At 57.9% G+C, this 27894-nt stretch overlaps 1 protein-coding gene across 7 annotated transcripts; it reads right to left on the reverse strand.

The window, feature by feature from the left end:
* Window positions 1–27610, reverse strand: LOC113994646 (transducin-like enhancer protein 3). Of its 7 annotated transcripts, none has more exons than XM_039385353.1 (21): window positions 27446–27610; window positions 26893–27035; window positions 26659–26759; window positions 26506–26569; window positions 25576–25620; window positions 17254–17316; window positions 16802–16876; window positions 10682–10883; window positions 9264–9280; window positions 6599–6718; window positions 6124–6174; window positions 5833–5988; window positions 5611–5743; window positions 4813–4994; window positions 4118–4194; window positions 3674–3923; window positions 2883–3130; window positions 2279–2426; window positions 1419–1569; window positions 760–836; window positions 1–533 (listed from the first exon to the last, which is right to left on the reverse strand). In XM_039385353.1, the coding sequence occupies exons 2-21, from the start codon at window positions 26914–26916 to the stop codon at window positions 426–428; spliced, it is 2292 nt and encodes a 763-aa protein (XP_039241287.1). In that variant the 5' UTR covers window positions 26917–27035; window positions 27446–27610; the 3' UTR covers window positions 1–425. The 7 variants fall into 7 exon arrangements, with proteins under 7 accessions (XP_039241287.1, XP_039241285.1, XP_027589741.1 ...); XM_039385351.1 differs by having other exon boundaries at window positions 4798–4994; XM_027733940.2 differs by having other exon boundaries at window positions 10682–10886.
* Window positions 27611–27894: the final 284 nt, after the last annotated feature.

The raw sequence follows: 27894 nt of genomic DNA on the forward strand, positions 1-27894 counted from the left end.
TGTACCGGGAGGGACCCCCCTTCAACGCTATTTACTAGTCCGGTATTTACACTTTTCACAAGTCTTATGCAAGGCTGCACAAAACAAAACAAAACAAAAAAAAAGTCACGATAAAAAAAAAAGGAGTCCTTTATAGTGCCACCAAAGCGCAGACGGAAAGAACCGGAAAACCAAAAAAAAAAAAAAAAAAAAAATTTAAAAAAAAAATCAAAAGAAACCCCACGACCCTAAAACCCAAAGAAACATCCGTTTAAGGGCTCCAACGTGTGCCAGAGTCGCAGATCTCCAAATAAATCCGTGTGTGGCGGACGCCGGGCAGAGCCCCCTCGGAGCGGGCACGGTCCCTGGGCCACCCCGTGGCATCCCCCGCTGCTTCCCGAGTCCTGCGGGGCCGGGAGCTGCCAGCCCTCCCAGAAACTCCACGCTCAGTAGATGACCTCGTAGACTGTGGCCTTCTTGTCACCAGAGCCCGTGACGATGTACTTGTCATCCGCTGAAATGTCACAACTTAAGACGGACGAGGATTCCTTGGACTGGGAAAAGGGGGAAGGAGGAGGGGAGAGCATCCGTCAGTTTGGTTTCCCTGGCTCGCCAAGCGCCATTCCACGCTGGTGGCATCACCACATCCCACAGGCTGAGCACCCACCCGGCCACCCCAAGAGGATCCTCCCTCTCTCCAGGGCTGGCAGCCCCAGGCATCACACCAAGAGGGGGTCTGGGTGTAGCCCTCATTCCTTGCCCTTCCCAAGAGGCTCCTACCTGGAAGATGCTCGCTCCGTAGGGCGTCCTCCAGGCGTTGAGCAGGTTGTCTTTCCCAGTGCTCACAAACCATTTCCCTGTTCCCAGGAAACACAGTGTCAGCAGTTGCACAAACACTGCCATTGCCACCCCTACAGACAGATCCCGGGGCCAACCTCTCCCTGCCCCACAGGCTTCTGGCTGTTTGACCTTAGAAAGTGGCCATTCTGGAGAAATGGGAAAATCTGGAGATTCCCCAGAGAGGCTCGTCCAGCCCCTCTCCATTGGGACACATCCCAGCAGTCACACGGGGCAGGTGCTGCTTCCCTGCAACCTCCCACGATGCCACGTGGCCACTGGTGACCACGGCTGGGGTGGTTTTATGGAGATACCCCCCAAATGCATCATCCATGGGATGGATCCTACTGGAAACATCCTTGTTCAGCCCCCCCCCACCGTTCCACGCACCATCCCTTCCTCGTGGGCATCCCTGTTTCCCATCCCTGGAAGTGTTCCAGGCCAGGCTGGACAGGGCTTGGAGTAACCTGGTCTGGTGGAAGGTGTCCCTGCCCATGGCAGGGGGTGGGAGTGGATGTTCATTAAGGTCCCTCCCAAGCCCAACCATTCCATGATCCCCACCCACCCCCAAAGGGACGGAGCTCCGGGCGGGAGCCGCTTACCGCAGTAGGCGAACTTGAGGGAGAGGACACAGCTCTCGTGGAGGTGCAGCTGGTACTTGTCGGGCTTGGTGTGGTGCAGCACCTCCACATTGCTGCTCTCCATGCCCACTGCCAGCCACTCGCCCGTCGGGCAGTACCCCAGGGAGAAGATCTGCAGCGGGAAGTGGGACACGGGGATGCTCAGGGGGGGCTGTGCCCACCAGCTCTGCCCACAGCCCCCCAGGGAGGGCTGGAACTAGAGGGGCTTCAAGGTCCCTTCCAATCCAGCCACTCTGGGATCTATGGCAAGGGTGGAGGTTGCTGGGCAGCCCCAGACTGGGGCAGCAGGTTTGGAGAGGCACATCCATGTGTCTGGAGCAGCCACATGAGCTGTGAATGCCGGGATGGCTCCAGAACCCTGGATGCTGCTGCACTTGCCAATGGAATCGAGATTCCAGCTTTGCCCCTCTGGATCAGGGCTCTGGGAGGGTCTGCTGGAGGAGGCAGGATCCTGATCCCTGCAGCCACCCCACCCACAGGGCACCCACAGAAACCTGTTACATCCACAGCTATCCCATGGGAAGTGCTGCCTTCCTAATGGTAGCCTGATTGTGCAGGGATGGAGAAATGAGGACAGAGAAGCTGAAACCAGATCCAGGGACCCCCACGGCTCCTACTGTCTCCAACACTCCTGGGTTCCACCAAACACAGCAGGAACAGCCACGCTCAGGGCCAACAGGGCCATTTTCCCAGCAGGAAAAGCCCCCTCCCACAGCCCCACATGATCCAGTTGCCAAACAAGCTGCCCTGCTTTCCATGGAGGGATAAACCCCTCCGTGGGGTCTCTGCATGGCAGGGCCAGGCCGTCCCCAGCCCGTTACCTGGGAGGTGAAGTCGTGCTGCTGGAGCTGCCGCCCTTCCCGCAGGTCCCAGGAACGCACCGTGTTGTCCAGGCCCCCCGTCCACAACTTCGTACCATCATGGGAGATGTCTATGCAGCTGGCACCATCTGTGTGGCCTTGGAATTGCCTTTGAACCAGAAAAAAATACGGAAATCTGCACAGGGAACGCTAGGAAAAGCATGGAGGTCGGTTCAAGGTGCTCAGATGTCATTTGTGAGGCTTATCCACAGCAAACACGCCTGGAAATCCATCCAGGAGCATCCTTTGCTGAGGAGCTGCAGCATGAAGTGTACTGGGCTTGCTTAAAGATGAGCACTACAAGATGGATGGTGCAGCACCAAGAGAGCATTCCTGCCATCATTCCATATCAACTGTGGCTGCCCCATCCCTGGAAGTGCCCCAGGCCAGGTTGGACGGGGCTTGGAGCAACCTGGGCTAGTGGAAGGTGTCCCTGCCCACGGCAGGGGAGTGGACCGAGATGAGCTTTAAGATGAGCTTCCAACCCAAACCATTCCAGGATCTCCGAGCTCCTCCCAGCAGAGCACACCCAGGAAGGCCCCGAGCCCGAGCAGACGCCGCCCACCTGACGAGGGTCTGGTTGTGCAGGTCCCACACGGCGATGTTGCCGTCGCTGCAGCAGGAGAAGCAGACTTTGGCGTCGGGGCTGATGGCCAGGGCGTAGCAGGCGGGGGCCGAGGAGGTGAGCTCGGCCTTGATGCGGGGCGTGGGCGACGCCAGGTCCCAGATGGTCAGCGTGCTGGCCTCGCCCCCCACGATCAGCGTGCGGCCGTCCGGGAGCAGCTTGCAGGAGCGGATGTAGTTATCCCTGTTCTGGGGGGGAAAGGTGTGGTCACGGGGGGGACGGGGAGCAGGTGTGGATGGGGGGAGAGGGGAAAAGGAAAGAGATGTTAATGGGGAAGAGGAGAGGTACGTTAAAGGGGGGGAGGAGGAAAAGGGAGGGCGACAAGAAAAGAGGAAAAAGAGATGGTGATAGGGAGAAGAGGAAAGGGAGGATGACAGGGGAAGAGGAAAAGAGACGTTAAAGGGGGAAAGAGGAAAAGAGATGATAAAGGGGGAAGAGGAAAGCAGATGTTAAAGGGGGAAGAGGAAAAGAGACATTAAGGGGGGCAAAGATGTGATGGGAAGAAGAAAAAGATTGTAATGGGGGTACAAATGGTAACAGGGAAGAGGAAAGGGATGGTAACAGGGGGAGAAGAGGAAAAATAGATGGCGATGTTGGGAAGAGATGTTGATGTCAAGGAGAAGAAGATGATTAATGGCATTAGAGGTGGGGGAGGAGGGGACACACACGCCTGGGAGCAGCAGGACCCCCCCAGGTCTCACCGGGACGCTGCAGCCCCCCCAGCCCCTTACCAGGCAGTCGAGCTGGGAGATGGGGCTCTTGCTGCCGGGCTGGCTGATGTCCCAGATCTTGACGCAGCCCTTGCCGCCGGTGTAGACGTGCCGGGTGGGGTTGCTGATGGTGACGGCGCACACCACCTCGCCGTGGCTCAGCGTGTTGATCTGCCGCGCGTGCCGGGGGATGCCGGGCCCCGCCAGCGCGTCGTGCGGGAACGGCACCGGCTGCATCTGCCCGTCGGCGCTCACGTGGAACGAGTAGGCTCTGCCACGGGAGGGCACGGGGGGGTCAGCCCAGAGGGGGAGGTTTCACAGGGGGCAGCGGGTGGCTTTGTGGTCCGGTTGCCACGCTGTGCCCCGACCCGGGGCTTGGCTGAACCCAGCCCTGGGTGAAGGATTCACCTCCCTCTCACCCGTGCTGATCCCCCCCAAATCCATAAAAAAACAAAAGGGGCTTACGGTTTCCCCCCGGGGATGGAGGCCAGGCTGGAGGGCAGGCCGGGGGCTCGCATGGGTGGGTGTGGGTCAAAACCAACCTGCCGAGAGACACACGGACACGGGTGAGGCCGAACACGAGCTGGGCACACCAAACACCTTCCCACCCATGAGCCCACGGGACACTGAGCAGCTCCCTCTTTTCCCTTGCTGCTCAAGAGCTAATTGTTATTATTCCCCTGGCAGAAGGGGGAAAACTGAGGAATTAGCCAAAGGTTTTGGGGCTGCGAGGAGCAGGGTGGGACATGCTCCCCCTCCCCGTGCTGTCCCCAAACCCCCAGGGACAGGAGCAGCCAAGTCGTGCTCAGCACTCTGGCTGCAGAAACCCCCATCTCTGCATTAATGGCAATGTTTTACTTCTTGGTTTGACTTGTTTTGCCTTAAAACATGGGATCAAGAATTTAGTGAGAGTAATGGGAAGGGGGCTGAGTAACTGGAAGGAGGAACCCCAATGTAGGAGCACATGCACATTCCCCCACGGGGAGGCATCTCCACCCCCAGCCCCCTTTAACAGCAGCTGATATAAAAGACGGCTTGTTTTGAGGAGAAGGAGCCTCAATTTCCCAGCTGAGCTAGGGGAGTCCCCCCCAAACCCTCCCCAGCCCTCCCCACCGTTGAGAAAAGGAGCTAAAAGTGCTACGTACAGCTCCAAAGCTCACCATTGGCGACCGGCCGTAGGCGGCGGCGGCGGCGGCGGCCGCGCTCATCTGCGGGGGGAGGTTGTGCAGCCCCGCGTAGGCGCCGGGGCTGGTGAGGGACCCGTTCATCTCGTGGTGCCCCATCATGGCGAAGGGGGCGGCGTAGGAGCCCGCGATGGAGATGGGCGTGCGCAGGGCCGAGGCTGCGGGAGGGACGGGACACGGTCAGGGCGGGGAGCGCGGCCGCGTCCACGGGGTCAGCCGGGGGAAAAAAGACCCCTGAGGTCGCCCAGTCCAACCTGTGACCCATCACTGCCTTGCCCTCCCCAGCCCAGAGCACTGAGTGCCACGACCAGTCATTCCCTGAACGCCTCCAGGGATGGCGACTCCGCCACCTCCCTGGGCAGCCCCTTCCAATGAAGAAATTCATTGCTGCTGTTCAACCCAGGCCTTCCCTGGCACAGCTTGAAGCCACGTCACAGATCACAGAATATTCTGAGCTGGAAGGGACCCACGAGGACCATCAAGTCCAACTCTTCAGTGAATGGCCCGTGCAGGGACTGAAGCCACAATCTTCCTGTTACCAGCACCCTGCTCTGACCAACCGAGCTAATCCCACCTCATGTCCAGACGTCCTCTCATCCCAGAGCTGCAATGGCTGGGCCTCCCTCCTCACCCCACCTCTGACACGGGGACCACCCCAGCCAGACCCGGATTAGGCCCCCCATAAACCTGATCCCCCCCAGGCTGCTGTTTCCCATGGATGGGGATGAGCTGGAGCCGTGCTGGGGACAGCAGTGACCCCAAGCAGGTACCCACCCAGGGGGTCCATGCCGGTGGGCTTGCCGGGCATGGGCCGCAGCCCCGGGGTGCTGCTGGTGCCCGGGGTGGGCGCGTCGTTCCGCGGCGTCGGAGTGTTCGACTTGAGCCCGGGCGTCGACGACTTGTCGTTCTGGGGGAGAAGGGATGGGAAACAAGGGATGAGGTCCGAGCGCCGGCACCCCCAGCCCCCAGCGAGCCCCGGCAGGGCACGGGACGTACGTGGCCCAGGTCTTTAGTCTTGGAGGAGGGAGTGCTGCTGGAGGAGGCGACCGAGGCCGGGCTGTTGGGAGCGTCCCCCTTCTTCAGCCCGCGGGCTTTGTCCAGGCCGTTCTCCGGGGGCGAGTGGGCCGGGCTGACCCGGGGGGTGGCGGGATCCTGTGGGGCAGGAGAAAGCCTTGGAATCCCCTGTGGCTCCCTCCGGCTCCTCCATTCCAGGAGGCCCCTAAGGCATCACCCCCAAACCCCCCCAGTGGCACGGGCAGAGGGGCAGATTTGCCCACAAGGACTCACCTCGTTGGAGACGTCGACCACCAGGTCATCGCTCTTGTCACCATCGCTGTCCTGGAACACAAAGCCAGTCACACCCCGCAGAGAGCCCCAAAAACTAGGGTGGGGGCACCCCTCTGAGGAGCTGAACCATCCCTCCACAGCACCAGGACACTTATGGGGGGTATTAGGGAAAATTTCTTCCCTGAAAGGGTGGTCAGGCATTGGAACAGGCTGCCCAGGGCAGTGGTGGAGTCCCCATCCCTAGAGGGATTTAAAAGCCATGTGGATGTGGCACTTGGGGACACTGTTAGTGGTGGCTCTGGCAGTGCTGGGGGACAGCTGGACTTGATTGTCTCAGAGAGCTTTTCCAACCTAACTGATTCCGTGGTTCTATGACCCACACCATACCTGGAAAACGTCACCCAAACCCACTGCCTCCCACCCCAGGTCCTGCCTGGTCGTGTCCCTGGGGCTCCCCGTGTCCCCTGTCACTCACATATCGGCTCATGCTGTCCTTCTCCTCCGCTTTCCGCTTCTTGGAGTCGATGCTGTAATCCGTGGAGCTCCGGTGCTTCTCGCTGGCTCTCAGGCTCTCCGAGGGCGACACGGAATTATTCTGCAATGCCACAAGAAGCTTTGAAGTTGGAAACAGAGGGAATTAGGACTTCATGAGCAGCAGCTTAGAAGGTGCCACATACAGCCCTGCACCAGCAGCACGGTGAGACCCCGTGGCTCCCAAGGGAGCAGGGAACAGGATGCAGGTGACAGGATCGGACACCACCCTCACTGTGAGCCCTGGGAATGCTGTGAGGCTGCTCATGGACACCTGAACCCCTTCACTGCAAAAGCACAGCAGGAAAAATGGAAGAGGTGGTTGCTGCTAAAAAGGCAAACCCTGGGAGGGAAATGTGGGAAACTCCAGCAGCTCCCAGTCCTCACTGGGATCCACCAGTGGGAACTGGGGAGTGCAGAGTGGGGAAAAGCTGTGCTCCCTAAAATCAGCCCCATCTCCCTCATCCTGTGCTCCCCATGGGAGAACAGGAGCTTTGCCCCAGCCCGGGGCAGGGGAAGGACTTTGCACAAGGGGTGGCACCATGGATGGGCATCAGCAGAGCTGGGGGGCCTCATCCAGGAGGAGCAAAGGAACCGCTGCATCCCATTCCCAACATCAGCAGTTGAGCTCTGCCAAGCCAAGGGGCATCCAAAAAACATCCAGGAAAACCCACGTGACCAGGAGCACCACAGCCCAGGGTCCACAGGGACTCCCTGCTCAGGGGGACTTCTGTCCTTGCTTCGAGCAGCGAAGCCCAGGAGATCCAGCATTCCCAGGAAAGCCTCAGAGCCCGTGGGTGCTTCCTCTGGCACTGGCAGAGCTGGGAGGCCTCATCCAGAAGGAACAAAGGAACTGCTGCATCCTGGCTCTGGTACCAGCAGCTGAGCCAAAGGACATCCACAAAATATCCCAGAAAACCCACGTGACCAGGAGCAGCAGAGCCCAGAGCCTGTGGGGGCTTCTGTCCCTGCTTCAAGCAGCAAAACCCGGGAGACGCCGACATTCCCAGGAAAGCCCTTTGAATGCCGGGAGAAAAATGGCAGCACAAAACCACCTCACGAGCGCCAGAGGATGCCCGGCCCTGATCCCACATCCCCCCACGGCGCAGCCCCTTCCCCACATCCCAGCTTCCTTTGCCCTCAGTTCCTGGGAGCAGCAGGAGAAACCCCCCACCCTCCCCGAGCCTGCCAGCCCCGCTAAGCAGCAACGCTCCCTAAGCTGCTGTGCCTGCCTTTCTTCCCCGGCTGAAAGGGAGAACTAAAGCAGTTCATGTTTCTCCTCGGTCCCCAGTAAGCAGCTTTGGATAACACCGAGCTCTTTCTTCCCAGGCAGTCATGCTGAAAACCCTCGCAGCTCCCGGAGAATCATGTCAAGCATTTAGAGGCATCGATCCATTCAGCGCCGCCGCTGGCCCGGCGCCAAGGAACTAAATATTTTTTATTGCACAGGCAAAGGCTGGGGAAAATATGAATGACTAACGCTGATTACGGCGCATTAAACCTCCCCCGGGAACACCCCGGCTCCGGGCTTATGGATCGGGAAGGTTCCCACCTCCGACGGCCCCCTGCCCGCCCGAGGAGCGGGTTAATGATGCCCAATTCCCCTCTCCCCCCTTAAATAGCACTTTCCTTCCCGCCCGCCCCCAGCTCTCAAAAGGCCCATTTGTGGGCTCGGGGATGGCAGGAAATCGCTGCAAAGCCGAGGCTCAGCCGGGCTTTGTCCTGGCAGCTTTTCACACGGAATCGCTGGGGTTGGGAAAGACCTCCGGGATCACCGAGTCCACCCTCTGCCTGGTGCCCACCTTGTCCCCCAGCCCACGGCACTGAGTGCCACGGCCAGGCCTTCCTTGGACACCTCCAGGGGTGGGGACTCCACCACCTCCCATTCCAGTGCTTGACAGCCCTTTCCAAGAATCCCAGAATATGCTCAGTTGGGAGGGACCCACAGGGATCATGGAGTCCCAACTCCTGGCCCTGCACACAGGGTCAAACCATGTGGAGAAATTCCTTCTGATGTCTCATTTCCCTGAGCCAGAGGTGTTGTGTACACCAGGGCTGGGGGGTCCAGTTGGGCCCCGCTGCATGGAGAGGGCAGCTCCCCCTCCATATCCTCACTGCCTCCCCATCCCTGCTCCAGGGAAAGCAGAACCCGCCCTGAGGCGTCAGGGACACGGACAGAGGCACAGGTGCCCTCCAAAATCCAGGGATTCAGGTGGTTTGGGAACTGCTTGACCCTCCAAGTCTGACTTAACATGGTGTAATAACCAAACCACCCCAGCAGGTGAGATGACCCAAGATAATGGGAGAGGGATCAGGAATGAAACAGCTGTCCCAGTCACTCAAAGGATTTTGGAGCCGACTGGGCTCACTCAAAACCCAACCATGAGGCTCTGCCACAGGCAAAGAGATTTAACCCAGACCCCACTCATCCCAGCACAGCTCTTCCAGGCAGGGTGGGAGCTTTGCACTGCCTGGTTTTTATTATTTAATAAGACCTGTGCAAAAGGCAGCCCCGGAGCTCCCACCTACAAAATGGGGTTTGAAGGGATAAAGAAAACAAAACCATGGAGCCACCAAAAACTGGGGGAAAAGGAGGCAATGGGACTTACTGCACTTGAGTCTCGCTCTGTCAGGAGATGTCGGAGCAGAGGTGAGGTCACAGCCAAAATAAAGAAGAGACAGAGAAATAAAGCAAGTTAGAATTAAGTCTCAAACCAGAAAATAAACCAAGAAGCTCCTCATGTTCTTAACTCAAGCCCTATCTGGGCTCTCACTGGCTTTAAAATCCCCCTGTTCATCCAGCCCCTGCTGCCTCCTGCCCCTTTCCTTTTGTCCATTTGGCAAAACACAGCTGGAAATGCCCCGAATCCAAAGGGAATGGCAGCAGCCTCTGGTGCTTGTCCCCGAAGTCACAACCTCCGACAGTCCCGTCGGCAGCACAACGTGGTTTAGCCATTAATCTGTGCCCAACAGCCCCATTTTCCCTGGGATCTCCTGGCAATCTGAGTCCATGCAGGAAAAGGAACATAACTGGATAAATTGCTTTGGATAATTTTGTCTCACTGTTTTCTCAGGGAGGAAAAACATCCCCAAGCCCGCAGCAGAGCCTGACAGCTCAGAGGGGCTGTTGGTACCTGCCCTGCAAACGGGAATGAGGGGGAATATCCCAAATCCTTCCATGTATGGGATAAGGGGATTTGCCAGGAAAATATTGAATACTGCTCATTTGCACCTGGAATCATACATCATTTTATCTTCTAAAAAGCTGTCTGACCACTAATAATTAGAAAAAAACCCTGAGTTTGGGGGTGAACAGAGGAGGAGGAGGAGGAGGAGAAGGAAGCTGCTTCCCCATTGAGGCACCGCTGAACTGCAGCGAGACTTCAACAAAGTCTGAGCATCATTTAGGGAAAACTGCATCCCTAAAAGCACAATCCCATGGCCTGAAGCCCACAGTCCAGAGGGGTGGGGAGGTAGAAGCAGAGCTGTGTGTGGGTCAGGGTGCTGCCCCCAATATCAGAAGGATGTGGAGCTGCTGGAGAGAGTCCAGAGGAGGCCACAGACATGTTCCAAGGGCTGGAGCCAGGCTGGGAGAGCTGGAGGGGCTCACCTGGAGAAGAGAAGGCTCCAGGGAGAGCTGAGAGCTCCTTGCAGGGCCTAAAGGGGCTCCAGGAGAGCTAGAGAGGGACTGGGGACAAGGGATGGAGGGACAGGACAAGGGGAATGGCTTCCCACTGACACAGGACAGGGTTAGACAGATATTGGGAAGGAATTCCTCACTGGGAAGGTAGTGAGGCCCTGGCACAGGTCGCCCAGAGAAGCTGTGGCTGCCCCATCCCTGGAAGTGTCCAAGGCCAGGCTGGACGTGGCTTGGAGCAACCTGGGCTGGTGGAAGGTGTCCCTGCCCGTGGCAGGAGGTGAGACTGGATTTTAAGCTCCCTTCCCACCCACGCCATTCCAGGATGATTCCATGAGTTCCGGCACCATGGATGCAGAGAGGAGTAGCCCCCTGGCCCCTCGCTCTCACCTCTGTGGTCCAGGTCATGGTGGTTCTTCTCATCCTTGACAGCAAGGTGGGCCTGGCTGCCCAGGGCTCCGAGGGCCAGCAGCCCCGAGCTGGTGCCGGTGACCGGCGGAATTCCCGGCGGTTGGAGCCCCGAGGGATGTGGCGGCAGCTGGACCGGGGGCCCGTGGGCGGCGTGGGAGAGGTGCTGGGCCTGGAGCTGCTGCTGCTGCAATGAAAGCACCAGTGAGCCGGGGAGGGGCACTGGGGGGCACTGGGGGCACCGAGCAGTGCCGGGAAGGGACATTCCCGGTGTCCCGGGGTGATGTCCTGGGAGCTGCCCCACTGGGACACCTGGAAGGAGAAGCCCCGTTAGCAGGAGGGACAGAGGGTGCCCAGGCACAATGCCCATGTCAGGAGTGCACGCGTGGCACACCCGCCCCGGGATCGTCCCTCAGTCACAGGAACACGGCACTGCTGCAGACCTGGTTAGTTTGGGGTTTTCAGCAGGTAAAAGCAAAAAAAGAAATACAGGAATCCCACCCAGAGTAGCCCTGGCCAGAGTGCAGAGGCCAAACCAGCCAGATAGAGAAAATTCCAGCAGCCAGGATCCTCCCAGACACCTCAGGAAAGCAAGTTTTGCTAATTTACTCAGGACCAGCTTTAAGGTGTTTGAAGGGGAGAAGAAAATGCCCACATAGTGGCCCAGTCCCATCCCACCATCCCGTGCTCCTGACCCCTTCCGACATCACTGGCTGTTCCCTGTACTGGATAAATCATGGAGGGACCCCCCCAACTCCACCACAGGGCTGGGCATCACCCCCACATTCCCTGGCACACACACAGGGAGCTGCAGCCCAGCTGGGACAGCTCCCAGCTGCTCCCAGGGGTTTTTTGGGAGCCCTGAGTCCCAGCCATCCCAGCACACACTCATCCAGCCATGGGGATTGATTCCCTGCTCCATTACAGCTGCAAAAAGCTCAACTACAGCTCTGGGGAGAGGAAAGGAAAACCAAACACATCCCCAGCGATTCTATTTCAAACACAAACTTGGAAGAAAACCTGCTGAAATCCGTGGAGCTGCTTCCAGGAGTCCCCAGGCCCCCCCTCCCGCAGCTCCTTCGCTCCCAGGACACCCCTGGTCCAGCCAGGAGGGTCTTGGAGCTGGCACTCCTGTCTGGGACCCTCCTGCCTGCACCCACAGCCCTCTCGAGCAGCACCCCATAGCTCCCAGTGAAGTCACAGTTGGGCAGCAGCAGGAATCAGGGGCTGGGAGGGGACACCTGAGCTGCAGTGGAGCCTCCCAGACTCCTCCAGATCCCCACGACCACCTCGGCTCAGGATTTGTCCTCAGTGTCACCAAGCACCGACCTGTGTCCTGCCCAGGGCACCCAAAGGGCACGGGCAAACAGCAGGACCTGCTGCCACCCGGCCCAGCTCCAGGGACACCAGCAGGAATACACCAAAAACATCCCCAGGTACGGAGCACTCCATGATTCCAGCAGTTCCATCACGGACATTTCCAGCAGAACTGGAAGAAGACACCCCCAGGTGTCCCACATCCCTGCAAGTGTCCAAGGCCAGGCTGGACATGGCCTGGTCTATGGAAGGTGTCCCTGCCCAGGGCAGAGGGTGGAACTGGATAAGCTTTAACGTCTCTTCCAAGCCAAACCATCCCAGGATTCTGTGGTAAGTTTTCCCACACCAAAGCCAAGTTTTCATGGGACACAGCTCCCACCCACTGCCCCCTTCTGGGGCAGCAGAAGGTGGGCCTGGCTGTCACACTGCAGGCACAGCAGGGTGGAGCAGCCCCTCGCTGGGGGCAGGGGAGGTGAGAGCCTTCCCAGGGCTGTGATGGAGAGGGAAATCCTCGGCCAGGATGAGATCCAGGGTGGGAGCCGAAGGCAGGAGCTGCATTATCTCCAAACAGCTTCTTCCAGGCAGCACCAAGGTCCCAGCTGGGGCAGAAGCCAAATGGAAAAGGCAATTAGGCCTCTGGTATAGGAAAAGCATAAATCACTGTGCCCTCAAAAAGCAGGAGCTGGAAGCTTCTCCCAGGCTGCTCCATCCGCAGGGCAAGGACAGGAAACATCCTCAGGATCACCATTCCAGGAGTGTCCTCCTACAAGGAGAGCTGGTGGGGTGAGGGAGCACCACGAGGGGTGATTCCCTCAGTAACTCCATCTCCTGCCACACGCACGTGCCAAGACCATCCCTCCAACACCAAAGCAAGTGGAACAGATCCTCAGATCTTCCTGAAATCAATGAGGCTCCTCACAATCCCAATTCCATGTGATTTCCACCCACTGAAGCCAGAGGCAGGGCTGGCCATTGTTTGAGAATATCACCCAGAGAATGGTCCCAGATGGTTTTCCAGCACAGCACATTCCTCTCCTGCAGGCTCTCCAGTGGTGCCCATCCCTGCAGGGCCGGAACACACCGAGATCCAACGTTTTATCCTCAGCAATCTCCAACCTCCACCTTAAACATCTGCATGGCTTAACTCATCCCAGCAGCTTTTCACCCAGGAGCCCCAAAAAAGGGATGTGGTCTCGTGGAAATCCCGGATCCAGGCAGCAACACTCCATTCCCGGGGTGACGATGGGGATCACGGCCCCAGCACAGCCCCAGGGGACAACACAGCTCCACCACAGTGACACAGCAGCACCCCGAGCAGGAGACTCAGCACCCAGAGCCTCACCCTCCAGCACAGCAGGAAACTGGTTTTTCTTCCTTTTCTTTAGGCTGTCAACAAATAAATCCATCCAAGGGCTCCGTGAGCTGCGGGAACAGCCCCTCACAGCAGCCCCACTCCGGGGGGGCGTGGAAACCAAGGTCAGGACACAACATCCCACTGTGGCCCAAAATAACACTGAAAGGTGTTTTCCTCCCTCTGGCAGCAGGAACCGGTGAGCAGAATCCATGTGGGAAGTCCATGTGGGACAAGGGAAGCCTTGTCCCTCCATCCAGCACTGCAGCTCCATGGAGTCGCCAAGATCCCACCTCGGGGCCGCACAGCTCCATCCCGGCACCGCTGAAGGAGCCGTGTCCCAGCTGGATCACTCCCAGGGCAAGGAGAAGAGGATGAGCCAACGAGCCCAGTGCACATCCCCGGGTGGTGCTGGAGGATCCCCAGGCTCCGCTCCCAGCTCCCTCCGCCGTCCTTCCCATCCGCGCCACTCCACTGATGCACATCCCTCGGGAATAACATCCTGGAGACTCCATGGAGTGGCACAAAGCCCGCCTGGGACTCCATGGCTGCGTTTCTTCTTCAGCCCACGGAGCAGTCGATGCACATTCCTCAGGAATAACATCCTGGAGGCCCCGAGGGACTCCACGGCACAGGGGTGGTGCTCGCTCGGGGTCCTCTGCTGGAAAGCCCAACTTCCCTCCCCGGCCCTTATTCCAACCCTGGAAAAGGTTGTTTTTAAAAACACACCATGTGAGGGCTTGCTGCAAATATCCCAGGAATGGGCTGGATGCAGGAGATCTTTGGGCTCCCAAAAACTCCCCAGCACCCACGGCTGGGTGCTGATGGCAGGGACAGGACAGGGATCAAGGTCCTGGTACACGAGTGACACAGCACAAGGACCCGGAGCAGCCTTTCAGAACCAGGGACCCTCCCAACACCTCCCCAGCTGAACCACAAGCTCAGACCTGCTCAGGACACTCCCCTGGGGCTCCTCATCTGCTGGCAGGACCCCAGAACGGATCCATGTCCCCACATGTCCCAGGACAGCAGCTGGCAGTGGATAAAGACCCTGCAAACCCAACCCGGGGTGGCAGCGGGAGCCAACAGGGACGCACAGACACCGAGAGGTCTCCTTCCTCCTGGGGTCCCTCAGCACGTGCCAGCCAAAGATGGGGAAGATATGAAGAGGTTATAAATTTAGGAGAAAGCTGGCAAGGAATATCTGGTCCGTGGAGTGGCTTTAATTGGATTATGTACATCATGCTTCATGCCTTTGTTCACCGATTTAATGGTTCACCACTTAAGTTCACCACTTGCGTTAAATTTAGTAAAGTAGTCTAATCATTTCCAGAGCTATAACCAAATCAAGGGCTCAATTTCACACAAGCCTGAAGCAGAGGAACTGTGAGACAATGGCCTAGATGCATAAAATTAACAGTTCTTGACCTCAAAAGGGGCAAAAAAAAAAGGTTTTCCTGATTTGGTGGGGTTTTGCGTGAGGCAGCACCTGCACCGAGGGCCGGGGCAGTCTGGGAGGGCTCCCCGTGGTGGGAGGGTTGGGACAGCAGGGCCACCCATCCCCAGGGACACGGGATCCCCAGGGACACAGGGGTGGGGCTGTGCACACCCCAGTGCTGCCCTCACCCACCCGAGGAGAGCAAACAAACACAAGGGACGTGTCCACATGAGCAACCCTACAATAACAAACCCCTGTGTGCAACGAGGGGAGGAAAAAGAACCCCAAATCCTCTAGGTTTGGTGCCTTGGGGGCACCTGAGCAGGTGCAGCGGCACAGACAGAGCTCCACATATCCAGGGTGAGCTTGGAACCTCCTCTATAAGGCATGGAAGGACATGGAATCACTCGTCACCTTCCTGTCAGCAGCAGCCCTACAATAACAAACCACTCCATGCACAGAGGGGAGAGAAAAGAACCCCAAATCCTCTGGGTTTGGTGTCTCAGGGGCACCAGAGCAGGTGCAGCAGCACAGACCCGCCACCCAAACCACCTCCAAAGCTCTGGGATGAGCCTGGAACCTCCTCTACAAGACATGGAATCACTCACCACCCTCCTGCCAGCAGCAACCCTCCAATAACAAACTGGCATGTGCAGTTTTTTCAGGGGAAAAACCCAAAAACTGTTGGGGTTTTGTGCCTTGAGGGGCACCTGAGCACAGACCCAGCACCCAAACCAGCTCCACAGCTCCAGGACGAGCCCTGGCCTCCCCTACAAGCCATGGAAGGACGTGGAATTGCCCACCAGCCTCCTGCCAGCACCGTGTCCCTCCCCAACAAGCCACGGCGGGAGGAGACGCCCATAATTCCTGCTGAAAGTTCGTCAGGAAAGCGATTAAACGGCTGGGCTGGCTGCTTAATGACAGGAGGCACTCGCTCTGATCCAAGGAAGCAATTACCTCGGAAATGGGGGTCACGGGCCCTGCTCATTCACCTTAATTGAATTCCAATATCTGCCTCCAGCTGCTGGGGGCTCCTGCCTGCGGCTCCAAGCAGCTCATCAAAGCCATGGGCTCCCTCCTCCCTGTCTCTGCTCACCTCCCAGCGCTCCACAGTGCTGCCTGCCACCCCAAAACTCAGCTCCCGTCCCTGGGTCACTTCCCAAGAGCCACCAACCCCACCACCAGGGATCTATCTGCTACTGAACCTTTCCTCATTTCCAGAGAGACTGCAGCAGCTCAGAGCCCAATTCTACCTTTGGTGCTGCCCAGAAAATACAGAAAAATGTAGAGAAGAGCAGGTTAAGTGCAAAGAATTATAAAGATCCTTATAGCTTAAGAAGTGCAAATAGTTATTAAAAAAAAAAAAGAGCATTAAAAATGAGCATTTTCTGGAAAACAAAGACCTAAAGCCAGAGGAGCTCTGGAGCCACCTGCCCGGGATGCTGGATGGGGACACCGATGTCCCGGGGTGAGGAGCAGGTTTGCTGCAGGACTGAGACCGTGACATCAATCAAAGAAACAATAAAAATGGTTAATCCTTAAATTAACCCTCCCCGAGGTCTGTGAGAGAGAGCCCGGCCAGCGGGAGCGGGTCATCAATGCATGGGACAACAACCCTGCCAAGGGCACAGCACATTCCACACCAACAGCCCAGCAGAGACAAGCCTGGGCTCAGGGGGTCTGCGAGGGCTGCTGGGTCCTGCTCTGCACCCCAAACACTGCCCAGGCCATGGGGAACATCCAATTTGGTCGCTGGAGGCTCCTGGAGCTGCACCAGCACCCGGGAGGTGGCAGGAGGTGGAGATTCCACCCCTTGTCTCACTCAATGCCAGACTGGGGGAGTTTTGGTCATTTGGGAGGGCCATGGGATGGCGGGGGGGGGTGTGAGCTGCCCTGCTTTATCCCTCCTGAGCGCAGGATTGCCTCTGGTTATGGTAAATGATAGGAATAAAAGGGGTATACACACGGTGAGAGGCAGATTGGGAAGTCCACGTACCCCGATGATAGCATTCAACTCCGTCATTGTCACTTGCTTGGCACGTTCAACAGCCTGTGCCACTTGCTGTTGGTGCTGCAGGGACAGAGGGGCACGGCCAGGTCAGAGCTGGGCATAGGGGGACCAGCCCAGGGGCAGGACCCCCCCTCCAGAGATGCTCACCCCTCTGCTGGGCTCTATTTTGCTCATGCCCGGGAGCACCTCCCAGCTCCACGGGGTGCAGGGGGGTGGAGAAGCCCCTCAGAGCCTTTTTGGAGACCCCCAAGCCCCTTCACAGGGCCCAGCTCTCCCCCATCCCAAGGGTTTTCCAATGCACATGGAGGATCTGAACCCCGTTTCTCGCTCAGCCCCCCACCCCCAGGGACCCACGAGGGACCCCAGCACTGCCCGCCTGGGGAAACCCCCCTGGGAGAAGCAGCAACTCCCCACCCAGGGTGTGAAAACTTCCTTACCTCTTGTGACAGAAAAGGCATGATCTGGGCTAAAATTGTATTCAGTCTTTTAGCAATTTCTGTCTGAAAAAAAGGAAGAAGAAAACCCAACAGTCAGCACCAAACAGCCTCCCACAGACAGCTCGAGGCTTCCTGGAGCAGTGCTGTGCATCCCCTCCCTGTCCCCCTCCACGTCCCCTCCCACCCCTCCAAGTGGAAGCAGCAGCTCCCAACAGAGGCAATAAAAGCACCTTCAAGCACAGCAGCACAGGGACACATCCCTGCTGCCCTGGGACACTTGAGGCCCCTTCCCATCATGGGATGAGTGTCACGGACCAGCCCCAGCAGTGCTGCACCACCCTGCACTTCCCTGGCTTCATGAAAACATAGCACTGGCACAGCTCCTCATCCTTGGAGCAGCTGCTGGGGGTTGGATCCCAGAAAATCCAGGTTTTGGTGGCTCTTGCCATCACCTCCCATTCCTGGCACTGTGGTGGGTGTTGAGTTTCTCCAGGAGAAACCCTGGCAGAGACACCAGCGAGGGCTGGGGGTCCCTGCTCTGCTCTCTGTCCACCCCACATGAAGCTGGTGGTGTTCCCTTCGCCATCCTCACATCCCACTCGGGAACAACCCAGACCCACCACCAAGGGTTACCCTGGGATCACTCAGCTCCCAAGGGTTATCCTGGGATCACTCAGCTCCCAAGGGTTTCCCTGGGATCACTCAGCTCCCAAGGGTTATCCTGGGATCACTCAGCTCCCAAGGGTTATCCTGGGATCACTCAGCTCCCAAGGGTTACCCTGGGATCACTCAGCTCCCAAGGGTTATCCTGGGATCACTCAGCTCCCAAGGGTTTCCCTGGGATCACTCAGCTCCCAAGGGTTACCCTGGGATCACTCAGCTCCCAAGGGTTAACTCGGCTGCTCCGCCAGGGCAGCTGTGAAAACAGCTCCTGCTCCAAGTCAAACAGGGCCGGAGCAGCCGAGGATCCAGAGCCACAACAATGGCCGGGCCGAGGCTGGCAGGGAATCAAACGCCCAGAAATTCCTTCCGACAGCCCCGAGCAGCTCGTTATCAATAACACAAGTGATTAACCTGGGCTCGCTCCAGCCTCCCTCTTGGCAAGGGGCCTCTTCCCGAGGCAGCCAGCAGTCACTCCCCCTCAGAGAGCCCCCTCTGTGCCCCCCAAATCCATCCCTGCCATCCCAAAGCTTCACCTTCCTGATCCCACAGCTCAGCCCTGAGGATGGGTCCTATAGCAGCTTGGCTTTCGAAGCCCATCCAGCCCAGCTCTCAAGTACTGCAAGGAAAATCCCCAAATATCACAGTTTGGGAGAAAATGCCCAACAGACACTCAGCCCTTGCTGGGAGGAGCTGGGTGATGGCCAGGTCACACTGCTGTGACTACAAGACCAACCCAACGAGCACAACCGACATTCCCAGGATGACCATAAGCAAGGAGACACCAGGAAAACCCTGCTCTCCCCCAGTCTTGAGCCACCCCCATGGAGGGAACAACCCCACAGACCCCAGAACTCGGGGTCCTGTTCCGAGGGGTCCCCACACACCCCCCACTGCTGGCTTTTGGTTGCTGAGCCACAGGGATATTTCTGGCCATCCTCTTCTCCGAAAGCACCCCAGTGATTGGGTTACACCTCATGCTTTAATTAGCAATTCCAGAGAGCAGGAGAACGTGCTGGCACACCGTGCCAAGGCAGGAGCACCAGGAGGTGACCAGGGGTTGGACTCAGGTACCCCCAGCTACAGCTACACCAGTCACCAGGATTATCACGGACCCCAACGTGAGGATGCACAGATCAGGAGGCAGCTGGGGCTCATGGAATCCTGGAATGGTTTGGGTGGGAAGGGAGCTTAAACATTATCCAGTCCCACCCCCTGCCATGGGCAGGGACACCTTCCACTGTCCCAGGTTGCTCCAAGCCCCATCCAACCTGGCCTTGGACACTTCCAGGGATGGGGCAGCCACGGCTTCTCTGGGCAACCTGTGCCAGGGCCTCCTCACTCTCACAGGGAAGAATTCCTTCCCAAAAATCCCATCTAACCCTGCCCTCTGGCACCGGGAAGCCATTCCCCTTGTCCTGGCACTGCAGCAACACTTCATGTCGTGACAGCGCGAGATCCCTGCCCCGAGGAACAGGCTCTGGTCAGCACAAGTGTTTAACCACCTCACACTCACACATCACCCCAGGACCACTCTGCACCCCTAAAATGGGGCTGGAAGCTAAAACTGCCCAAATCCAGCCCAGCCACAGCACCGTGTCCGAAGGAGCCAGGCTGGCACCCGTGTGCCACCAGCCAGCCCAGCGCTCCCACCACGCGCTGCCCAGGCAGAGCAAAAGCTCTTTGAAGGCTTTTTGGCACTGAGGCATCGATTAGATTATATATAGACTGCAGCTCCATTAAATATTTATTCCTTCAGCTGAAGCCCATTGGATTCTGGATGCAACAAGCCCGGCTGCTGCTCCTGTGAGTTCCAGAACAAATTCCATCCTTATTTGAGGTGAAAACAGCGGTGCCAGCACGAGCTTCCCTGGGCTGCGTCGCAGGGGTGGGGTCGGCGTGACAGGAAAAATACAGCACCCAAACAGGCTGATGGCAGGGAGGAGGAAGGGAAGGTGCTGGGTTTTCCCCGGGAATCACACGGTCCAGGCTCACAACAACCCATCTCCTCCACATTTAAATCCAGTTCTGCCCAAACTTCAAACAAAGATTTTCCGCAAAGGGAGAGACTTCCCACATGGGACTCAGTGAGCAGAAAGATATTAGATGTCCAAAATATTATGTTTACAACCGTGAGGTTTCCTGCAAACATGACATTCAATAGTCTTTAAATATTTGCTCACTTTAACTTTTCCCATTCCACAGAATATTAAACTCTGGTTGTCCCCATTAAAAGTTTAATCGGGAGCGAAAGGGGATCCTCCGGCACGTCGGGAACAGGGAAGGGCTTCATGCCCGACACCTTCCCCATAACAGGGCTCATTCATCACCTTCCCAGAGTGACAGAGCCCCCCGAGCCCCCCGAGCTGGTCCTGCCAAGAAAAACCTCCATTCCCCACGGCAGGTTGCCATGGCAATCCCAGGCTCTGCATCCCCTTCCGATGCCCTGCATCTTCCCTGGACCACAGCTGCAAATGAGTGGGGATAAAACACCCTGGGGAGCGCCCAGGAGAGGTACCCACCCACCCAAACCCCCATGGGAGGTGCTCAGCGGGTGCTGGGTGCCTCTCCCGGGGTCCGTGGGAGCACCTTCAGGGACACTCACCCGGGCACAGAGATGCTGGTGGGCGTTAAAAAGGGCAAGAGGTTGGAGAACCTGAAATCCTCAACTAACCCCCCCTCACCCCCTGCCCCTGCCAAGAATCTGACCTCCTGCCTGAGCAGAAACACTTCTGGGCTGGTGTTTCACCAGCACGGAGGGGGAAACCAGAGAAAACATTTGCACTGGTGATAAATCAAGAGAGGGGCCGCTGGGTCCTGTCACCCCACCCGCTCTTAAAATGGCCAGAGCCACCACCGGCACCCAGAGCTCTGGAGGGCACAAGGAGCTGCTCCTGGCAGCCTGTCAGGAGGCAGGATGGGGCTCTGGGAGCAGGAACAGGCTGGCATGGTGTTAAATAGCTCGGGGCTGGCTCTGCCCAGCAGCTCCGGCCCCACGGCCGCTCGTCTTTACACCTGGATGTGGCAGAGGGAAGTTTAAAAATAACCCTGTGGCCCGTCAGTCACAGAGCAGGGCTGAAAGGAGCTGCCTCAGAAATGACTCAGAGCACAGGAGTGCAGAATTCCAGGCTGGAAGCTGGGGTTCCTGCGTGATACCCCACGGATACTGCTCCGGGTGATGGAGCCAAAACACATCAGCCTTGGACACAGCTGAGGAGGAAAACAGGAGCTGCAGGGATGCCCCAGCCCTGGGGATGCACCCCCAGGCTGGTCCCAGCATTCCTCCATGGCACAGGATGGGATCCAAACCCCTCCTGGGCTCCCAGTCCTCGGGAGGATGGAGGTGCCTCATAAAACAGCCCCACAACCACCACTCTGAGGGGAACACCCCCAAAGACCCTGCACAAAGCACCCCAAGACATCCTGCACAAAGCACCCCAAACCTCTGTAGGGAAGGGAATCACAGCAGTGCACACCAGGCCATGGCAGACAGAGCCTCAGAACAGATTTTGGGCCACAGCAGCCCCAGTTCCACCTGCCCTTGCTTATGGATTTATATGTCAGGATGAAGAATGAAGAGAAGGGATGAACACACAGCACTGCCCTTCCTCCTCTTGGAAAACACCCCAAAACATACATATCTATATCACAGACTATCCTGAGCTGGAAGGGACCCATAAGAATATCCAGTCCAGCTCCTGGCCCTACACAGACACCCCAACAATCCCACCCTGTCCCTCAGAGCGTTGTCCAAACGCTCCTGGAGCTCTGGCAGCCTTGGGGCTGTGCCCACTGCCCTGGGGAAGTGCAAATGTATAAACACACACATGTATAAATATACACACACCCCCCAAATGCCTAAAACCCTGGAGCAGTGGGGTTGGTGGGGCTGCCAAAGGTGATGGTCTGTGGGATGCAGAACACGGCACCAGCACCATCCCACCATCCCACAACACTGCCACCCAGGAGCCCCCAGCTTCTCCTGGGCTCCCAAACCACAGATCCCTCCACACATCCCCCCAGTATTGTTTCCAAGACGGGTTTGGACCCCCCAGCCCTCCTTTAGGCACTCCAGGACACCCCCTCCCGGGCTGTATAGCCCCCCCAAACCCCCTCCCTGGCAGAGGGCGGAGGGAGAAGCGAGGAGTAAATCACACCAGCCGTGAAGCACCAGCAGCATTTGTTGAAACCAGGATATTGTCTCTTTAAGCACATGAAAATAAGGCCCTTGAGCAGTGTGGTTCTCACTCCGGCGCACAATTATGGGTACTTTCAGCTGTCTACCACTATTTCAAGTGCTCTCTCCAACCGGGCTGTCAATGGCATGTTGAAAGCTATTTGTGGCTGCTATCGTTATTAGCAAAGTGGAGAGCCAGGCTGATGAGAATTAAATCAGGAGGGGGGGTGGAGGGGCAGGACACAACCCCTCATTACAGAATTACCACCGGCAACTGGGACGTGGGGGGCAAAGCCCACTCAGACCCCCAAAAGGCACCCAGCACCCCCAAAAATCCACCTGCAGAGCCGAGGGGAGGGAGAGGTGAAGCTCTGACAATATTCCCCTTCTACCTTAGGAGACCTGAGAGCAGAGCTAACAAATTACTCGGCTTCTGAAGTATTTAGCAAATTATTACCTGGCACTCCTTGCTAACGAGCATGACAGAAAGTATATTGTGTTCCTAGAATATTCTAGAGAAAAAAAAAAAAAAACCCTGCCTCTCTTCCCTGGAAGTGTCAGGGGGGTTTAGGTTTGTTCCAAGCATTAAGTGTTTAAGCACGAAAACAAGAAGTGCTTATGTGGAGGGTTCTCAGCCATAAAAAGAAATAAAACCCAGCACAAAGGTTCTGTCCTCCGAGGTGTCCCGTTTCCCCACGCAAAATTAGTTTTTCTTTTGGAATGGTTATTGCAGTCGGCGATTATCCACGGAGATCTGCACAGAAACAATGCAAAGCCAACAGGGGAAGCAAAGTTTCTTTTGGAAAAATCAATTAGCCCTAAGAAGGGGAAAAAAAAAAAAAAAAGTTTTGCCGGGGTTTCAAAAGAAAACTCATGATTGGACTCGGGTTTAAGAAAGCTGAGCCCGGGTAAGGGAGCTTAGTTCAGCAGGAAGACTGATGTAAGGAGCGATTCACTGCAACCAAGTCACTTCCTAAATATTTCCTTGCATATGGAGTTGTTTATGAAAGTACATTTTTTTACTTAACAAGAAACAAAACGAGAAGAAAGGGGGGAAGGAAAAAAAACAAAACAAAACAACACAACAACCCCACACGCAGCCACATATGCACACACTTAATATTCAGCGTAGAAGAGATAATCTGTTATATAAGCCCACAGACAGACAATCCCCTTTTGCTTAAAGATGAAGTATCCATCAATGTTTGTCTGGAGCAGATGTAATCACAAGCAGTCAAGTCTGGAGGGCAGGACACTGCATGAATAATTCAAGCACTTCAGTCTACTTGATTGTGTGCAGATAAACACAAGTCAACCGCTAAACAGGTCAGCTGATAAACTTGTTTGTTCAGGACCAGCCACCCTCAACCAGATGCAGGCAGGACCACGCCGCAATTAGCGGGATGCCTTGCGGGGGGATGCTGCGGCAGGGATGCCTTTCAGGGGGATGCTGCGGCCCGAAAGAGGGGGAAAACCCTCGGCAGGCCCCCGCTGCGGTCCGGCTCTCCCATCCCGCCGCTCCCTCTCGCCCCATTTTCGCCTGGAAGCGCCGCTGGGAGCAGCTCGCGGGGCTTTGTTTTCCTCCGGCCCCGCGCGCTTTGCTGTCAATTAAATAACGAGGCGGCTTCGCCTCCCAAACTTCGCCGAGCCCGGCACGCAGCACATGTCACCGGGAGCGGGCAGGGATGCTCGGCACAGCCTGGAACCATCCGGACGGGATTTATCCGCTCCCCTGCAAAGCTCCCAGCGAAGCACATTGACCACGCCGGGCCTCCCGGGCCGCCACCACCACCCAGCAACTCCCAGGGCACAAAACCATCCCTGGGAATTCCGGGGCTCCTCAGTCACCCCCCAAAACCACCACGGACACATCAAGGGAAGACGCCCCACGTGGTCACGGTCGGAGCGGAGGATGGGGTGATCCATCTGCACCTCCCAAGGGTGCCAGACCTCACTGATCCCTTGGGTTCCATCCACGGACCGGTGGGAAAACACACTGCACATCTCAGGAACGGCAACTCCTTCCAAAGCCTCCATGGAGAGAACAAGCCCAACATCTCCGTGCATTATTCCAGCATCTCCCAGCATCTCCCAGAGCGGAGCCGTTCAACACCGAGCAACCAGGTGGGAAGAGGCACTTCCTCTCCCCAAAGAACCCATGTTCACGTTACTCCAGTGCCTCCAGGGTCACTCCATCCCTCGGGCATCACTCCAGTCCCTCGGGGCGTCGCTGAAGCGGCTGCAGGGTCCGTGTCCCTCTGGACAACCGTCCCCTCCTCGCGGGATTCCACCACGGGCCTACACAAACCCCCTGCGTTCTGGGGGATTCCCGACCTCCCCAGGCCAAACAGTGCCCGAGGCCTCCCCCAGCACGGGGGTCCCGGCCCCTCGCAGCCCCCCAGGGCTCCCCCTGGGCCGCCCTGCCCCGCCTGGGTCCAGGCAGAGCCACAGAGAGCGGGCGAGGAGTCGGGATTATCTGCACGGGAGAGGATATTTTTAAAAAAACTGAAGACTAAGCAGGAATTATTTTCGTTGCCCTGTGACTGCGCCGCAGAAAGGCAAAGGGAAGAAAAGAGAGGCAGATTCAGAGACGCTGCTTTGCATTTCATCAGCTCCCAGCGACGCTTCCTAGAGGAGGGCGATGCTGCTATTAAGCAAAACCACTTTGGAGTTGAATGGGGCTGATTTGCGAGCGGCAAAGTTGATGTCAACTCCTATCTGCCTTAAGTTCTTAATTAGAACTCCTTCTAAAACCAGTAAGCAGCAGCAGCACAAATAATCAGGTCTAATCTCAATAATAACTTTATTCCTTTAAGTTTTACCATCATGTGCGCAGCCTTTAGGCTCTTTAACGATAATCTTATCAAGGTACCACACCACATTCTGCTGGGGCCTTCTCTATTTTTTCCTTCAGGCAAGTTACATATTAGAGGAGACTGGAAGGGAGGGAAAAAAAAAAAAAAACAACCAACCAACCCCAAACATTGCTTCATTTCCCAGATGCAAAGACAAATCCGTGACATTGAGCAACACACCGTAAGCTATCGGAGCCCTGGAGATAATTCCCTCCTCAGTCTCACGCTACAGCACGGAGGAGATCAGGGTATGACCTTAGAAACAGTCCTGTTGTACCAACAACACAACCAGAGGCAATCGCAGCACACATCAGTGTTTTCCCAGTTTTGGGAACGCGCTATTCCAGGTACCGACATCCCAGCACGGAAGGCAAGGCTGTTCTCACCCCTCCGCATAAACACTCCGCTTAAAACCCGAATTTCTCAGCAGCACAGACAAAACACCAACCTGCCAACAACCTGCAGTTCCCAATTCAACTGCCAGGCCACGGGATTCCCACCTGGAGTCACATCCCTGCCTTCAGCACTTATTCCCTATTTAGTGCAATCAGGGCCCATTTTACCTCGGGTTGAGGAAAAGGGCAACAGGAGATCAATCAATCCCAACTTCCCCCCCTGGAAATTACTCACCTGTTTGTGCATTTCAATGTTCAAACCGTAGGACATTTCGTAGTACTGGGGAATAAAAACATACAAATAAATTCAATTAAAGAAAACAGCCAAGAAGAATTTGAATTAACTTCACAGAAGGTATTTGCATAAGGTCATTACCAAAAAGCATCCTGGTCAAAACTGGGCTTAAAGCACTGGTAGCCAAGGAAATTACACCTTATAATAAGCAGATGTTTATGGGTTTAACTGGCAGGCACTTAACAAGGGGACACTCCTTTTGACTCCTGTTTTCTCCTCCTAAGCTACTTAGAAAAACAAAGAGGCGCAGAGCTGGGTGACAGGCGTCTGCTCAGCCCTGGCAGAACAGGTACAGCCCGGAGTCTGGCCAAAATTCCAGCTTCTCACTGGGGGGGTGGATTTATTCCCCCCCCAGGGGCCAATGGAGCTGCTGGGAGCCCCGGGAGCCGCTGGGAAAGGGGGTGCTTGATCCTGCTGAACCCAGGAGAAACCCAACCGAGCCCACCTGGGGGCCCCGCGACGCAAATTTGGCTAAAAAAGAGGGGTCTGAGGCAACAAAAGAGCCCGTTTCCCTCGGGAAGGATGAGCGGGGTGAGCTGGGATGGCTCCCGGGTGGCCTCACCCCGCGCCTCGGAGCAGCAAGGGGGGGACCCCCATCACGCCGAGGGACCCCCCCGGAGCCCGGGGGCGCTGCTCCAACCCCCCCTCGGCCCCCCCGGAGCGCTACAAAGGGGTTAACAGGAAACTTGGGATTGCGCTTCCAGCCGTCTGGGGCTCCGTGCGCCTGGCACCGAGCACCCCCCCAGCGCCTCCGGGGGTCCCCGGGCAGGCAGTGCCCGTCCCGGGGGGGGTCCCCCGGTCCCCCCCGTCCGCAGGCTCCCAGCTAATGACATTTACAGGCTGATCCGAAATCTGATTAAAGTCTCTCACCATAACGTAATGGCGCTGCATTTCGGTCTTCTCGTTCGCCAGCTTGTCATACTCCACTTTGAGGCTGGGGGGGGGAGAGCGGAGGGTGAGACCCCGCGGGCGGGGGGGGGCGGGCGGGGCGGGGGGGGCAGCCGGGGGTCCCCCCGGGCTCACCTGTGGTACTGGGCCTGCAGGAACTGGAACTCGTCCTTGATCCGGTCGCAGGACTCGGCCACGGTGAATTTGAAGCCCGGTTGGCCCGGCTGGTGCGGAGCCTGCGGGGGGGGGGACCGGGGGTCGGTTACCGGGGAGTGCGGGGGGGTGTTACCGTGGGGATACGGCGGGAGGGAGCCGGGGGGAGGTACTGGGGTGCGGGAGGGGGGTCGGGATGGGGGTACCGGGACTCACCGGGTGCCGGCCCTGGGGGTACATGGCCGGGCTGGGGCGCGGTCACTGGGACGAGCCGTGCCGTGCCTCGCTACGGCGATCGCGACGTGCGGTGCTGCCGCTGCTGCCCGCCGGGCTCGGAGCGCTCCCGGAGAGGCCGAGAACTGAACAAAGGGACGAGAGGAAAGTCCGTGCGGGGGGCGGAGGAGGGAGGGCGGAGGGGGTGGGGGGGGAGCGGGCTCGGCCGGTTCCCCCCCGCACACACCCCCCCCCCCCCCCGCCCCGCACCGCCGGGGAGGCGCCCGCGGAGCCGAGCCCAGCCCCGCCCCGCCGGGGCCAGGTGCCGACCCCCCCCGGCCGCCGCGCTCCGCGGGCCTCCGCTTCCTCACCCCCCCCTCCTTCCGGCACTCGCTGTCGGAAAAAAAAAAAAAAAAAAGCAAAATCACCCCAAAAAAAAGAAAAAAAAAAATAAATAGACGAAAAAGCCACAGCGACAACAACAACGCGGCGGCGGGAGGATGGTCCCGCGGTATTCCTGCGGCCGGGAGAAGGGGAAGCAAAGCCAGGAACTAACGCCGGAGCACGACGGCCATGGAGGAGAGGAGGAGGGGGAGGAAGGCCGTACACATCCGACTTCCCGGGCGCCGCGGACATGCGAAGTGCGAGCGGATCCCCCCGCCCGGGGGCGGCCGTTCAGCTGCGTCCCGCGGGGCCGGCGGTGGGCGCGGGGGCCATGGCGGGAGCGGGGCCGGAGCGGGGCGGCAGCGCCGAGCACGCGGTGCGGCCACAGCGCCCGGGCGGAGCGGGGCGGCGGGCGGGCGACAAAACCCGGCCGGCCGCTCCGGCCGCGGCCAATGGCGGCGCGCCGCGCCCACGTGGGGGCACGGAGAGCGGGCGCCGATTGGGCGCCGCCGCGCGTGACGTCACAATGCCAGCTTGTGTCCGCGAGAGGGCTGCTCGCGGGCCACGCCTACCGTGCCACGCCCCCTTCCAAGCCACGCCCCCCCGCGGTCCCCCCGGCCC

The sequence above is a fragment of the Pipra filicauda genome, unplaced genomic scaffold (assembly GCF_003945595.2).
Source record: "Pipra filicauda isolate LSUMZ 115617 unplaced genomic scaffold, ASM394559v2 scaffold406_size631624_pilon, whole genome shotgun sequence".
Classification (NCBI taxonomy): domain Eukaryota; kingdom Metazoa; phylum Chordata; class Aves; order Passeriformes; family Pipridae; genus Pipra; species Pipra filicauda.